Below are 16,108 nucleotides of genomic sequence, written 5' to 3'. Positions count from 1 at the left end.
CAAACAATAAATGGTAACGTAACATGCCAAATCCTATTTAATCAGATTTAAACCACAGTTGGACACCAGAATGGCACACAGTTAATAAGAGGCAGCTTTAAATAGTTCCGTTTTAAGTATCTACTTAAAAAAATGAGAGGGAGGTCACTTGGCAAACCTCTGCTGCTAGTTTGGGCTCCCAGCCTGGCAACCTTTTATCCTTCAATTTATTTCATTTTTGCTCCCCTGCTTAACGGTGTAAAAATGATTTAGTGGACTATGAGCAGTAATGAGCCAGATGGTGTTTGTGCGAACGCCAAAACGAGAACAAATAAACACCTAATAGTGCTGAGTTGACAGGACGGGTGGAAGAAAGAAGCAAGGTGATGGGGGATGCGGATGTATGGAGAGAGGAGGGGGTAGGATCTGGCCCTTCAGAGATTAGTGACACATGCCCTGGCTACAAACTGGCCGGATTACTGTAATGCACTCTATGTGGGTCTGCGTTGAAAAGTGTCCAGAAACTTCAGCAGGTCCAAAACCCGGGAGCCAGAATGCTAACGGGCTGGATACAGGGATCACATAATCCCTCTGTTACAGCAGCTTCATTTCTGAGCATAATTCACAATGCTGGTTCTCATCGATACAGCCCTCAATGACTGGGGTCCAAGCAAACTCAAGGACCGTGTCCCCCTTGATGAGCCTGATTGAGTGTCGATCATCAGGGAGGCCTTTCCCTTAGCCATTTTCACAGGTGCCCTTGATGGAGACCCAGGAGAGGGCCTTCTGAGAGTGGCTGCTCCCAGACTTTGGAACTCCCTGCCACTGGAGGCTAGACTGACCCCATATTTGCTATCCTTTGGCAGGCAGGCAGAGACCTGTCTCTTCAGGCAGGCTTTCCCTGGGTGAATGGCTACAGAGTGAAGTTTTTAAAATGGATCGTTGTGCCTTGCAGCTTTGAATGCGTTTTGATGTTGCGTATGTGTATTGTATCGTACAGTGGTGCCCTGCATAGCGACGTTAATCCGTTCCGGATTAATCGTCGCTACGCAAAACATCGCTAAATGGATAAAAAAACCCCATAGGAACGAAGTTTAATGCGTTCCTATGGGGCCCAAACTCACCGTTCAGCGAAGTTCCTCCATAGCGCTGCCATTTTCGTGCCCTCGGTAAGCGAGGGCAGGGCACGAAAATGGTTGCGGTGGCCATTTTACGCGTCCAGCGGCCATTTTGGAACCGCCAATCAGCTGTTTTAAAAAACATCGCAGTGCGAAGATCGGTAAGCGAAACGCTTACCGATCATCGCAGTGCGATGTTTTACCCATTAAAACATCGCAATGTGGTTGCATTAGCGATCTGAAAAAACAGATAGCTATGCAGATTCGTTGTTAAACGTGCGCTCATTAAGCGAGGCACCACTGTATTTGCTTGATACTCACTGTTGTTAGTTTTAATATTGACTTTTAATGATGTAAGCCACCCTGGATCCCTTTTCAGGAGAAAGGTGGGGGTAAAATATTTTAAATACATACATAAATAAAAATTACTGCAGGTTCTGCTTCCTGAGCATCCCCTGGGTTAGGCATTCCAAGTGAGTGAGTGAGTAAATAGTGGGCTTTGAGGGGTTGGCTGGTTGAAAATCATGGAAGTAATCTGTGTTATTAGCAAAACATTTACTTTCCCCATAAATTCCATCAATGAACGGCTTTCCTGCTGTTATCTTCCAACACACTTAGCCACCTCTGCACGCTGTATGCTCTTGATGCTTCTTTGTGGCCTTTATAATTCACACAGACGTTCTTGAAATTTCTTTGCTAAAGTGCTAATTAGCGGAGTGGAATCTAATCAGGCCAACAGGCAAATGTCTTCCTGGAACAAAAGCTACATAAAGCCTTGTGGCAGCTTAATGATGAACATGTTTTGCTTGGCGTAAGCTTTCGTTTCCTGTAGCCTGATTTTTCAATTACGTGGCCTCAGTAGGCAGACATTTATACCCATTTGGAAATCAAGGGAACGCAAAATACAATAGAAATGTAAAAAGACTGGGATGGTGGCCGTCTTTCTGTCTTTGTGTCAGGAGCATCACAATCCAATTAATAAATGTCACGGTTCCTTTCCATAGCCAATTAGCCACACGACTCTGCACTCTCAAGGTGGGGGAGTCCAAGGAGAGTCTGTTATGATGATGACTATAACCCCTGCTTGGCACCACAGACCTCCCAACATAGCAGTCTTCCAGATTTGGCCACTCTCAGAGCTTATCACTTTAATCTAACTTATATCTATCACCCACGGTGGTTTTGAGGATAAAAGAGGTGCATGATTTGAGTCACGAACTTGAAGTCTTGGGTGGAACATGTGACCTATAGATAGGACAAAAAAACCCACAAAATACTTGATATGTTGAAAGGATTTTAACAATGGCGAGAAGGCGAACCAGGGGGTCCCGAGGTCAAATCAAGTTTGAACGGTTCCTAGAAGCCAAAATGGTGAAGCTGAGGCTGTCCTATTTCGGGCACATCCTGAGAAAGCAGGATTCTCCGGAAGAGTCGATCACGCTGGGGAAGTCGGAAGGCAGCAGGAAAAGAGGAAAGCCCAATACGAGATGGATGGACTCCTCTAAAGGAAAACACAGGGTCCAGTTTACAGGAGCTGAATAGGGATGTCAAGGACAGATTTTGGATATTTTGTTATGTGCGGTCAAGGCAAGTCGAGGGCACCTCCACCGCCCGTAACAACGACAGGCTAGTTTTGCATCAAACCTCTTCCATGCATTCTTGTGCGAAAGGGCTGTTGCCCAAGGACTCAAAACGAGTTGCTAAAAATATACCGACCGTGGCATCCGGGCAGTCGGCCGGTGCCCTTTCTTTCCAGGTACTTAGTAGAAACAGGCCATTAGTTGGTGCCCTTGATTTAAAAGCGTCCCCTGTCATCTGAGCTCTGCGCTGTGAACTGTTCTCCCCAACTTTACAGCATCCGGGCAAGTAGGAAGGAAGGAGGATGGTCTGGAAAGGCAGGGGGAATAGAAGGTGGCCCCTCTTTCCAGACAGCCCTCCTCCTGCCGTCGCCTTGAGCGTTTTCTTCCTCCCTGAACTGTCATGTTGCATTTCTGACTTCAAAAAGGCCAGGCACAAGGGAATTGTGCAAAAAATGGCAGAGAAAATGACAGCGATCCGTGACCGCCTTTCCCCTCTTCTTTCTCTTGACAGTCCTGCTTCAGAGGGGAGACGGTTCCCCTCCGCCTTGTTCGTTCCGTGTGCTCGGGCCCCGTCGCGGTGAAAGCCGGCCGTGCATATTGATCTCGAGACCCATCCACATGGCTCCCCGTCCCGTCAGCTCAGGGACATGTGGGGCGGCCGGCTAGCCTGAAGGAGGCTGGCAGGGATCTTATGGGATGTGACAGGAAAAAAAGAGGGTCACAGGTGGTTCCCTTGGCAACCGATAGGCTGACTGGCGGGGATGCAGATGGAAAATTGCGTCCGTCTAATTTGGGGCTCTTGATTAAAGTCGCGCCTGACTGAAGACGGCAGCCCGTCTGCTCTGGGTGCTTCAAGGTCGGTGTGCGATGCAGCCGTATCCCCTCCATTAAAAAAACAACAACAACCCTCCTTCATTGTGGTCCTCGTGACACACGCCCATGTAACGCTGAACGAGCCTCGTGACGCAGTGGTTAAAACTGCAGTACTGCAGTGAAGATTCTGCTCATCACTTGGATTGAATCCTGGACCCAGGTCACCGGCTGGCTCAAGGCTGGCTCAACCTTCCATCCTTCCGAGGGGCCAGTTCGCCATCGGTGCAGGCAATGTATGTCCTGCATCATTATATTGCAAAACTGCCCAGAGAGAGCTTTAAGCACTATGGAGCAGTATATAAGCAGCACACTTTTTGCTTTTAAAGCTTAATATCCTATTTGGGGCTGGCTGCGTCGCTCGGTGGTTTAGGTACTTGGCTACGGAGCCAGAGCGTGGGAGCTCAATTCCCCTCTGTGCCTCAGGAGAGAAGAGCCAGCCTGGGTAGCCTTGGGCAAGCTGCAAAATCCCTGGTTCCCCCTAGAACAGTGGTCCTCAACCTTGGGCCTCCAGATGTTCTTGGACTTACAACTCCCAGAAATCCAGGCCAGCAGAGGTGGTAGTGAAGGCTTCTGGGAGTTGTAGTCCAAGAACATCTGGAGGCCCAAGGTTGGGGACCTCGAAGAAGGGAATGGGGAATCACTTCTGAGTACTCCCGAGGTAGGAAACCCTGAAAAGGGTCATCAGTCAGAATCAACATGATGGCACATGATGATGATGATGATTAGCAGAGTGTGGGGCAGGTGTGCCCACTGGAGAAGGCTTCAGTCGCCATTGTTTTCTGCCTGCCTTGTTGCTTTTTTTATTTTCCGGGAGTGGAGGCGCATTTTCCTCCGCCACTTATATTGCACATTCAAACCCAAAAGCCCAGCTGTCACAGGCAGAAATGAGGGTACACAGCACGGCCCGCATCCATCAGCTGCCCAATAAGCCAGTTTTCCTAGGCTGTCATCTTAGAGTTTGCCACCTTCCTTTCCTCTTTCTCTAACAAACACCTCTTTAGCTCCAACGGGAACTGAGAGGTGAACCGAGAGCTCTCCACAGGTTTGGGATTCTGGCAGGGGTCATCTGTAAGAGACGGATTTGCTGAGCTGGGTTTGCAAAGTTCTTAAGATCCGGGGAAAGGTGCTGCTGTTGCTCAGTGGTGGATTTGAGGTCCTGCCTTTTGAACGGCCAGCAGGAGAAGCCCGTCTGCCCCTTATTCCCCTTTCTCTAGCTGGGTGCTGAAAACTGTTGTGTTAATCTTGGCTCCCTTCGCTTTCATTGTTGGCGGAGTTGTCTTTCCTCTTATTTGTTTTATAAGCCACCTTTCTCCCAGTAAGGGAGACCCGAGGCAGCTGGCAGTACTAAGAAAAAGAACAAAATAAAAAGCATACTAAGTCCAACATTTAAAAAATAAAACACATTTAACTGTACACTTATTTAAAAACAATCAAATCATTAAAAGCAAGGACACCTTTTAAATAATCTTTAAAAAGGCATTGAGGGAACTCAATGTCAAAAGCCTGCCTGAAAAGGAGGGTCTTTAGCTTTCGATGGAAGGATAAAGGGGAGGGCGGCCAGGCTGATCTCCTGAGGGAGAGCCTTCCAAACCGGGGAACTGCCCCAGAGAAAGCCGTCTCCCCGTGTCCCCATCAGCCGTGCCTGCACTGCCCTTGGGACTGAGAGGAGGGCCTCCTCTGCGGATCTTAATGGCTGAGATGGTTCCTGCGGGGCAATACGGTCCTTCCCGTAGCCTGGCCCCAAGCTGTATGGGACTTTATAGGTACAGTGGTGCCTCACTTAATAATTGCCTCACTTAACGAGGAAATCGCTGTACGATTGGGTTTTTGCAATCACGTTTGTAATCACAAAACAATGGTTTAAATGGGGTTTTTCCGCTTTGCAATGATCGGTTCCCTGCTTCGGGAACTGATTTTCGCTTTACAATGATCAGCAAACAGCTGATTGTCGGGTTTCAAAAATGGCCGCTGGCTGAAGAAAATGCCCCCCCCGCTGTTTTTAGGAAGGCTTTTTCACTTAACAGGCGCCAGAAAATGGCCGCCGTATGGAGGATCTTCGCTGGACGAGCAAGTATTCAGCCCATTGGAATGCATTGAACGGTTTTCAATGCGTTTCAATGGTGTGTTTTTTCGTTTGACGATGTTTTCGCTCTACAGCGATTTTGCTGGAACGAATTAACGTCGTTAAGCGAGGCACCGCTGTAATCAGCAGCACTTTGAATTGGGCCTGGAAGCAGACTGGTAGCCAACACTCTTGTTGTAACAGGGGCGTTATATACTCCCTATAGCTGGCCCCGGACAGTAGTCTGGCATTTTGAACCAGCATTTTGAACCAGCTGCAATTTCCGCCCCGTCCTCAAAGGCAGCCGCCCCGGTGGAGCCTCTTGCAGCGACCCAAGGGAGACAGGATGGAGGCCTGTCCTCCTGAAACCAAGTCTGGTGTCTCAAGGAACAGGCTCTTCTCTCCCGAGGGCAGGTGTGTGAGAGACCGCGAAGGGTGAATTCATACAGACTGAAGACGACTGGATTTTTCTCCTGGCGGGGTGGTTTCCAGAGATGAAGCTGCCTTCGCCCGATTCGTTCAGGACAAGCCGTCTCCCGGAGTGGGGCTCTAAATCAAGAGAGCCTGTGTCACAGTCAAAGCGGTTCTTTTCCCCTTTAGGGGTAAGTTTGGTCGTGACCTGGACAGGAGGGATCCGCTTAATAAAGCTACTGTACATGCCTGGGAATTTGGGACCGATTTTCCCAGCTCTTAGCCTGACACTTCCGCTGCAGTGCAAACCGTGAGGTCTCCCCCAATTCAAAGACTCTCAAAACTCTCCTGCTGGCCTTAGCCACTCTGCTTTTATTTTTAGTCTCACCTTCTCCGCCAGCGCCGTGGAAGTTTTGGATCGTGCCTAGTGAGAATGGTTGTGATGATCATGGAAGGCAATGCGTGCAAAACCTTTTGAAAGTCTCTGAAACAGGGGTTTCCAAGCTTGGATCCTTAGGTGTTCTTGGACTACAACTCCCAGAAATCCTGGCCAGCCCAGCAAGAAGTGAAAAGGCTTCTGGGAGTTGTAGTCTAAGAACATCTGGGGACCCAAGCGTGGGTCCTGACGCGTTAAACAGAGCAAAAGCAGCCGCCACCAAATGAAATAGCAAGTACTGTATTCCAATCTCACCAACCTCCTCGTTTTCTTCTTTGTAGGCCAGTGTTTTCCTAAAAGCAGGACGCTGGGCTCCCCGGAAGCCATCTGGACATGACTTTAGCTGTTCCTTATTTCATCTGCCGCTGTTGCAAACAGTGTCAGAGTGCCAGATACCGTCACCGAGCATTTTCAACCACCCCGTACACTTGGTGAGTGCTCTCCTTGGGGCTTATTTAAGATGTCAGGGGGGTCAGAAGAAGGAGCTACGGAGCCATGAAACGGGACTGGAGCCTAGTATTGCCACTTGTGGCTTGTACAGCTTCCTGAACCCTAGATCTGTCTTGGGCTTCAGAAAAGGGATAAGTAGCATCTCAGAACTGCAGAGCTAGAAGGGACCTTATGTGTCATCAGGTCCCGTCCCTATCCAGGAGGCTCAGTGGGGGAATCGAACTCCCGGCCTCTCGCTCTGGAGCCAGAGACCCAAACCACCAAGCTATCCAGATTAAGTATGTTTGTGCAACATTGCATCTTAAGGCATAGTCGCTGTCTGGGCCTGGCACAATAGCTAGGAATGTATCTGCATTTATTATTATGCATTTATTACAGTCGTGCCCCGCTTAACTATTACCCCGTATAATGACGAATCTGCTTCACGACAATGTTTTTGCAATTGTGATCGCAAAACAATGTTTTAAAGGGGTCTTTTTGCTTTGCAAAGATCGGTTCCCTGTTTCGGGAACCGATTCTTCGCATTACGACAATCAAAACAGCTGATTGTCGGGTTTTCAAAATGGCCATCGGGTGCTCAAAATGGCTCCCCACTGTGTTTTTGGACGGATTCCTTCTCTTCAGGCACCGAAAATGGCCGCCCCTATGGAGGATCTTCGCTCGACGGTGAGTTTTTCAGCCCATTAGAACGCATTATGCGTTTCAGTGGGATTTTTTATTTCACTTTACGATGTTTCCACTCTACAGCAATTTTAATGGAATGAATTAACGTCATTAAGCAAGGCACCACTGTATTTTCAGTTACATGCCATTTGTCTGTCTGAACACACCCAGAACGGAACCCACACAATAGAGACGGTCCTTATTCCATAGTGCGGCAGTCAAGTAATAAATAATAAAAATGCAAATAAAATTTTAACAGCAACCTGACGCCCACCAGACAATTTATTCTGGTATCCATTACCATTTAAGTGGCAAAGCAGCCATTTCCTAACATCCAGGGGCCCGCTGAAGCCATCCTACCTTACCTCTGTATAGTACCATCTAGGCCAGCGATGGCGAACCTATGGCACGCGTGCCACAGCGGGCACACAGAGCCCTTTCTGCGGGCATGCGAGCCATAAGTCGCCAGATTGCTATTCCCCCCCCCCTTGCAGCCAAAGCTGAGGAGGTGGCTGCAGCCATGGTATTAGCGCTTTGACAGGGCAGCGGGCCAGGATCCGGAGCATCTGGTGCGGGCAGTGAATCCGGAATGGGGTCTCAAGGCACCTCCGTGCCCGGGATTCCCCCTTTCTCCACCACTTCCGGTTCTGCCACTGTCTGCTGTTTTGTTTTGTTTTCCCCCAGTTTGGGCACTTGGGCCCAACAAGGTTTGCCGCCACGGATCTAGGCCGCACAGTTCTGTCTAATGAATGCTGCTTTAACGGTCAAGGCATCCTGGGCTTTGTAGTTTGAAGAGGGACTTAGAATTCATCACTATAGAACCGTTGCGGATGCCCTAGACACGACAGCAGAGGATTTTAATCCTCGTCATCATCAGCTTAGAACTGCAAGTACCATACACCAAACTACAAATCCTGTAGGATGAAGACGGTGACAACAGAGTCAAACTGTGACAACTGCTCATTCTGGATATACAGCAAGACCCTGGATCTGTGCAATCAGTGTCCTCTGATTCACTTATCCACGGTCTGAAAATATTACAAATGTCAAAAGAAAAATCTCCCCCCAAAATACATATATTTTTAACGATGAAGGCTTCAGAACTGGCCACTAGAGGGAGCCAGAGACCATGCTATGGACCGCTTTTGCTATTAAGATAGTATTCCGTGTTTTTTCAGCATCCGTGGAAAGGGTGTGTGTGTCTTGGAACCAATCACCCACAGATATGGGGTGTGTGTGTGTGTGTGTCCTACTGTATAGCGTTCTCTATAACCCATGTTTTTCGGCTGACGTCCCAGGGTACTGGGAGTAGCTGAAAAACAGGATTTGGGTATAGATGCTCGGGGTGGGCTCCTAGTCCCCCCCCCCGCTGTAGGTTCTCCCATCTTGTTTTTCCAGGGTCCTAAGACTGTGTCCCCCCATCCTGGCTTGTCTTCAGCTGCAGCAAAGGCTGTGGAGCATGACAGGGCTCATTCAGAGGAGCTGCACCTGTTTCCACTTTCCCCCAGAAATATATTCTGCTTGCATTTGCGGGATGTATTCCCCAAACAGGAGTGAAGTGCAGGAGGGTGGGGGTGGGGAAGGAGGAAAAACCTGTCTTCTTCCCCACCCGGTTCCTCCATTCAGAGTGTTTCTGACAATAGAGGCAGTCTCTGGTTAGTGATTTTTCGGGGACGTTACACGCACAGCTGGTGGATGCTATGCCTGCACTTTCAGCCCCGCTCCTCCTCTTGAGTTTGCAACAAGCCTCCCGTTCCTTTAGTTTTAGAGGAAGAGAGATGTGTTCTCACACACATGGCTTAGCCAGCATTCTAGATATTTGGGGTTTTTATTTCTGCGTCTTGTCTAGCAGGAGGCAAGAATGGAACAACCATCCTGTGTGGCATCTCCCATTCCTCCCCCCCCCCCAATTTATCTCTCAGGGCATATGGACTGCAAATTACTCAGAATGGCACCTCAAATTTGGTATGTGGGAATTGACCAGAATTGTTGTCCCAAACTGGCCGGTCGGGTATCTGTGAGAAGCTTGCTCAGCCCTCTTGTTGTTTTATTTGCTACTTGTATTCTGCTTTGTATCTCTCAGATGCTAAAGCTGCTTACAGAGAGTCATCAGATCTCGCCGAAAGTTAGTACAGGAGCATAAATTGTATTGTGTCTGTAAAAATGGCCCAGGGTGGCCCTACTTGCCTTCTCTCTTTCTTTCCCAGCCTGCAAGAATGGCTAGTGAGTGACCTTCCCCTGTTATTTATCTTCTTTGTCTCTGACTCAGGTAGACTGCCCCTGTATATAGAGGATTATATGTGTATCACGTATCTGCACGCCTTAAGTAACCACATCGCTGTAGAGTGGGCTGCTGGCTTCAAGGTGACTTAAGTTTAAAAGTCCCATTACTCTTTAAGCCAGCCAGCTCCAGCTGTTGGGGCCAGTTGCCCGGAACGATGGTACTTGTAGTCCAAAACATCTGAAGGTCATTGGGCTGGAGAAGGCCTCTTAATACATCACATATATGCCAGGGTAAAGAGTGTTTGGCCCTCCAGGTATTTTTAACTCACGGGAGCCCTCCTTAGCATCGTTGGTGGTAAAGGTTTATTGGAATTGTAGGCCAAAATCTCTGCATAGCCAAAAATTCCCTACTTCTGAAAATACAAGAAAATTAAAGAGTGGGTAATGCATTTCAATGCACTTGCAGTGGGTGAAAAAATTACTCAAAACTCAACTCTTGTGTTCGCTTTCTTGTTTTAAATCTAAGTTGCAACAGTGTTGAGTTCTTCGGGAAACAAGAATATCAAGTTAAATTCCTGTTTATTGTTTATAAATGTTTGTTACAGGAATTTTTACAGTATGTATTCAATGCGATGCTCAGTGTGGTATAAATAGATAGAGTGACGGGCTAGGTCTCAGGAGTCCTGGGTTCAAATCCTCGCTCTGCCATGGCAGTTCACTGGGGGCTCAGAACTGGCAAAACGACTCCTCAACATCTCACCTTCCTTGAAAGCCCTATTAGGGTCCCTATAAGTCGGTTCCGACTTGACAGCCCTCGACAGCAACATTCAGTGTACATCTTAGCTAGCCATGTTCATGCACCATAGTAAAGCAGAATAGGGACAGATGGAGACAAAATTATCGGGTGTGGGGCTAGGAGAGATTGTGGGTCACCAAGCAAAGCCTACGCTTGCAATGCAGAACGTCCCCATTGTGTTCCCCCCCCCCAATCTCCAGCCTGAAGCCTTGGAGAGCTATAGTTCCAAGAATTCACAGTACAGTATTAGGGTAGGTGGACTAGTGGTTTGATACAATGCAGAATAAGTTTCTCGTCCACAGTTTCCCACTCTGCTTCTTCCTAATGGGGCCGCTGCTAAACGAAGCAGGAAAGCATGTGACCCATGTTGGGGGGGGGGGGTTTCCTTGCTTGTTGCTTTCAAATGTCAGAAATTGCAAGCGGCGCCGAGAGTGTGAGAGAGGTTTGTGATTTTCATTTAGGAAGGGAAAAGTCTGTCTCTCCTCAGTGTCAGAGGGCAAAAGCAAACTCGATGAGTGCTAAATTTCCATGAAGGGTACATTTTGGTTGAATATCCAAAGAATTTTCTTGAATAATATAAACAGTTAAGTGGCAGGTCCATTTATCCAGGGGGTTGGTTAGGGTCTCTCCACCCCTGGAGAATATTTATTTTTTAATTTTATTTAATTTTATTTTATTTTATTTTATTTATATCCCGCCTATCTGGTCGGTTAAGACCACTCTAGCAAGAGGGTAGGAGCTTTCATGGTGGATCTCCTGCCTGATTGATTGATTGATTGATTGATTGATTGATTGATTGATCGATCGATCGATCGATCGATCGATCGATCGATCGATTGATTGATTGATTGATTGATTGAGCTTATATGCCGCCCATTTAGACATAGTCTACTCTGGGCAGCTCACAAAACGCAGAATAAAAACAATAAATATGAAATTACAATTTACAACATTTACACAAAACAAAGTACCCTATTTGCTGGCATATAAGACTACTTTTTTGCCCTGAAAAACATGCCTCCAAGTGGGGGGGGATCTTATACGCCGGGTGCACTTCAGTTGGGATAGACATAGCTCTGTGTGTGTGTGTGTGTGTATATACACACAAACTCTATATTTTGAGTGGAAATGTTGGGGTCGTCTTATACGCCCAGTTATCTTATATGCCGGCAAATACGGTAGTTAAAGATAGAGAAAAAGAGAAAGTTACGTAGTGGCTGGAAGGAAGGCCTGTCTACATAACCAGGTCTTGAGTTGGTTTTTAAAAGTGCCCAGCGAGGGGAGGCAGACGAATCCTTAAAATCAAAGGGTTGGACTTGATGACCTTCAAGGATCCCTTGCCAGCCTCGTGCCAGAGTAATGACAGTTGTACCTGCTTCTTTATAGGTCACAAGCCAGGAACAGCAGCTACTATGACTTGCTGGGGATCAAGAAGGATGCTACCCAAGAGGAGATTAAGCGGGCCTTCTTCTGCAAGTCCAAGAAGGTACGTTACAGTGTTGGGTTGGGGTGGGGGGAGCATTCACCTGAGCCAAGGCTAAGGTAGGAATACCTGTAAAAGGAAATGGCAACCCCTGTAGGTGAGGAGGAGAGCAAACACAGGGATAAGTGGATCGGCACGCAATGTTGCCAAGGGTTTCTGCCTGCAGCTGCATCCTCGTGAGGGCTAAGTGGGGCTTAGCAAGTGTAGGGGGAAAGGGATCAAAGCGCTGCAGGATCGCTTTGATCCCTGCTTTCCCTTCCATTTGTTTTTGTATTCTCCTCACCTTCCTTCTGTGTATAAGACGACCCTCAATTTTCAGTCTAAAGCTTTTAGACAAAAGTATAGTCTTATACACGGAAAAATATGGTAACGACATCTGACCGGAAATCCAGAACCCCCATTGACTGTAAAAACAAATAGTTTGAGGTGGCCACAGCTAAAGCCAAATTTCAAAGAGCCGGTTTAGGGAAAGCGGACTCCAGGAAGCCCATCTTAAAAAGTGGACAGGATCCTCCGGGAGAGCAGATGATCACTTGCCTGTTATGAGACTTCAAGGATTAAAACCATCGCTTCAGATGGAACTTGGAAAGAGAAAAGCAGCCACAGGGACACTCAAAATATATATTCCGCTCTCTGCATAACAGGTACTAATCTGGTGCATAGTTTAATTCCTAGATAAAATGCCGGGCTGTCAGGTGGAAAGATGACATTCATAAAAATTGCAGCGAAAAGGGCTATTTTGAGATCTCGCACGCTTAGAGACAGGACAGACTGCCTGGCTTCTCTTTGATATTATAATTCCTCGACGGATATGCCTCGAGTCCCGTAGCTTTGGGTGGCTTCCCAGAATGAGCCCTCTGAAACGGTCCTCAGTTTCCCATCCATCACTCCTGGTCCCCTTCCTCTCCGATCACCGCAGATTGCAGTCCCAAGTTTTGAACCATGTGGGGTTGGGGGAAACAATTTGGGGCAGAGACTCTGGAAGGACGACGGAGACTCGACATCAGCCCCCGTGCTGCCTCTTGTTGCAAGAAATACAAGAAGTAAATCGCAAGGCGCTAGTCCTCCGTTGTCTCCCAACCCAGCAAATCCACATCCTTGGAATAAGGATTCTTAACACCCTGCCTCTGATTCCTGCCCCCTCCCCTGGCACTTTTCCCTTATCTCATGCTAGGAACAAAGGCACCTCGGGCGTTTGCAGCTGAGACACCATCATAAGGTAAATGTTCCCCTTGACATTGAGTCCAGTCGTGTCTGACTCTAGGGCGCGGTGCTCATCCCCGTCTCCAAGCCGTATAGCAAGCGTTTGTCCGTAGACAGTTTCCGTGGTCACGTGGCCAGCGCGGCTATACACAGAATGTGGTTTACCTTCCCACCGAGGTGGTACCTATTTGCATGCTTTCGAACTGCTAGGTTGGCAGGAGCTGGGACAAGTGATGGGAGCTCACTCTGTCACGTGGATTCAATCTTACGACTGCAGGTCTTCTGACCTTGCAGCACGGAGGCTTCTGCCGTTTAACCTGCAGCGCCACCCACGTCCCTTTTAATTCCTACGGCCTCTCCCGTCGTTCAAACTCCAGCACAGAGCAGGGGCTTGATCTAGCACAAACCTTTTCCCGCTCAAGCCCTCCCTTCACCTCCGGGATGAGCTTTCCCCAGACAGATCGGAGAGGAGCTGATACAATAGTGGGCCAGGAACATTGGGGGGGGGAAGGAGGAGGAAACGTTGGACAGGAGGAGGGCAATGAAGTTTTGGGCGTGTTTGTACCAAGGGACCCATCCGAGCCAAACTGAATTTATCCCTGGCATCCTGGAGAGTTTTCTTCTTCCTTTTTTCTCCTGAAGAGGGCAGTGTTGGGCCAACAGAGTGCAGGATGGCCTTCCCTATGGAAAACGGGGTGGTGGCTGTGCTCATTTGAAACACCACTCCCACCCACCCCACCTCTGTTTGGTTTAGATTTTCACGCCTTCATGTATCGGAGATGGGGCGGGGGCATTCATTCGATCGCATCAAACACCTAGGAATGTTATTGCTAGAATTATGATGTGGCCAAAATCATAGAGTTGAGTGGGAACCTCAAAGATCATCTAGTATAACCCCCCATTGTTCTCCCAGTGCTTGACTTCTGTAGTCATGAAGTTGTCTTGTGTTCAAAGTGTCCAAAGCTGGCTAATGTTATTCACTGGTTTCTGAAACCTGTCTAGTTTAGGAGCAATGAACCCAGAGCCATTGGTTCTGGGTGCAGAGTTAGAGGTTGGGAGTTCGATTCACTCACTGGGCGGGTTGAGAGGAGAGCCAGCCTGGGTGGCCTTGGGCAAGCTGCACAGTCCCAGGGCTCCCCCTAGAGGATGGAAAAGGTAAAGCACTTCTGAGTACTCTCTACCCGGAAAACCCTGAAAAAGGGTCACCATCCGTCAGAATTGACTCCACGGCACATCATTTTTATTACGGGTTCTGGTAGTGTCTGCTCAGCTACCGTTTCTTGGTTTATTGACTTGGTTCCAAAGATGGAGAAGCAAAACCTCTGCCTGGTTTAATAAGCAGGGAGCCGTGGGCTTATACACAGCGATGTGCGGATGCGGCCAGAGAGGGGAAACGATTTATATCAAGCAGTTAGAACTGTCTCGCAGCCTTTCACCGTAGAGGCCGCTTTGGCTGCTGATCAAGGCACCATGCTGGGGGGAAAAAAAGAATGAAGTTCTGAGGTTTGACAGGCAGCGCTGGAGCAAATTCAGGCACGGCAGGGTCAAAAGCTCAGAGTCTTTTGCTTCAACGGGAAAATGACATCATCTGGGACCTCTCCGTTCCCTCTGAATGAAGCCCGCATCCCCCATGGCAGCCAGGATAGGAATATGGGCTGGAGATGTATTTCCACAGCAAGACAGTATCATTGGAAGCTGTTGCCGTGCAGTCGTTGAAGGATGGCTTGATCTTGAATGGACAGTTAAGGCTTATTAACTATACAAAAGATCCGTCTCAGGTGGAGATGAAAAAGGCAAGAACTGGTTTGTTGCTATGGATGAACACAGAATCCTTGCATTTTTTGGATTTCTCTGAGGCCGAGGCTGTGATGCACAACTGTCATGTCAACATCTAGCGCTATGTCACTCCTGATCATCTGCTCTTTGTTTTTGTCCAGCTGAAATGAGAGGGTGTTCTAGCATCATGCTACAGATCATCCTTTGGAGTGAAGGAGACACTTGCAGTGCAGGTAGTCGGTGAATTCCATAGAGGTGTTGGAAACTTCTAGGGTCGGAGTTGCCAATCTTGGCCCCCCAGGTGTTTTTGATCTAAAACTCCCAGAAGCCTTTTCAACTCTAGCTGTGCTGGCCAGGATTTCTGGGAACACCTGGGGACCCAAGATTGGGAACCACTGTTCTAGGGTATCTAAAACTTCACTCTTGTTCCAGGCCCTTAGATTGTTCTGTGAAGGGTGTCCTTTCTTCATTCAGGAAGATTCATAGAATCCTAGAATACTGGAGTTGGAAGGGCCCTATATGGATTCAAGGCAGGAATCCAAATCAAAGCACATCTGGCAGATGGTTCTCTAATGTCCTTTCGAATTCCTCCAGCGTTGAAGCGCTCAACACCTTCCAAAGTAATTCGTTCCGTTGTCGTACTGCTCTAACAGTTGAGACGTTTTTCTTGATATTCAGCCTAAATCTGGCTTCCTGTAGCTTGAGCCCATGATTATGTGTCCTGCACTCTGGGAAGATGGAGGACAGATCCTGCCCCTCTGCTGTAGGGCTGGCTCCCTTTCAAGTATCGTATCTCCCGTCCGTCGTCTTTTCTCAAGACCAAAAAAGCCCAGTTCTTGCCGTCTTTCTGCCTAGGGGCTTGGTTCTTCATAGCTCCAAGGCAGAGCATTTACTTTGCCTCTAGAAGGCCCCATGTTCTGGCCCTGAAACTCTTGGCCGTTCCAGGCTACATTGACCTGTATTGACAAATACAGTCGTGCCCTGCTGGACGGTTACCCCGTTTAACGACGAATCCGCTTAACGTTGAAATTTTTGCAATCGCAAAAGCGATTGCA

At 48.1% G+C, this 16,108-nt stretch overlaps 1 protein-coding gene across 5 annotated transcripts in view; it reads left to right on the top strand.

Moving 5' to 3' along the window:
• DNAJC4 (DnaJ heat shock protein family (Hsp40) member C4) overlaps nt 1-16,108 on the top strand; it is a 48,400-nt gene that overhangs the window by 6,461 nt on the left and 25,831 nt on the right. For 3 of the 5 annotated variants that reach the window (XM_020801770.3, XM_072984054.2, XM_078381955.1), the window contains 2 exons: nt 6,741-6,890; nt 11,978-12,077. In XM_020801770.3, the coding sequence (XP_020657429.3) occupies nt 6,793-6,890; nt 11,978-12,077 (198 nt within the window). In that variant the 5' untranslated portion in view covers nt 6,741-6,792. Of the gene's footprint in view, nt 1-3,762; nt 3,784-6,740; nt 6,891-7,455; nt 7,576-11,977; nt 12,078-16,108 lie in introns of those variants that run through there. The other 2 variants (XM_078381956.1, XM_078381954.1) reach the window with 2 other exon arrangements.

This window comes from Pogona vitticeps, chromosome 15, assembly GCF_051106095.1.
Source record: "Pogona vitticeps strain Pit_001003342236 chromosome 15, PviZW2.1, whole genome shotgun sequence".
Classification (NCBI taxonomy): domain Eukaryota; kingdom Metazoa; phylum Chordata; class Lepidosauria; order Squamata; family Agamidae; genus Pogona; species Pogona vitticeps.
The sequence above is the reverse complement of the archived record's forward strand: the minus strand, read 5'-3'. Positions and strand labels throughout refer to the sequence as shown.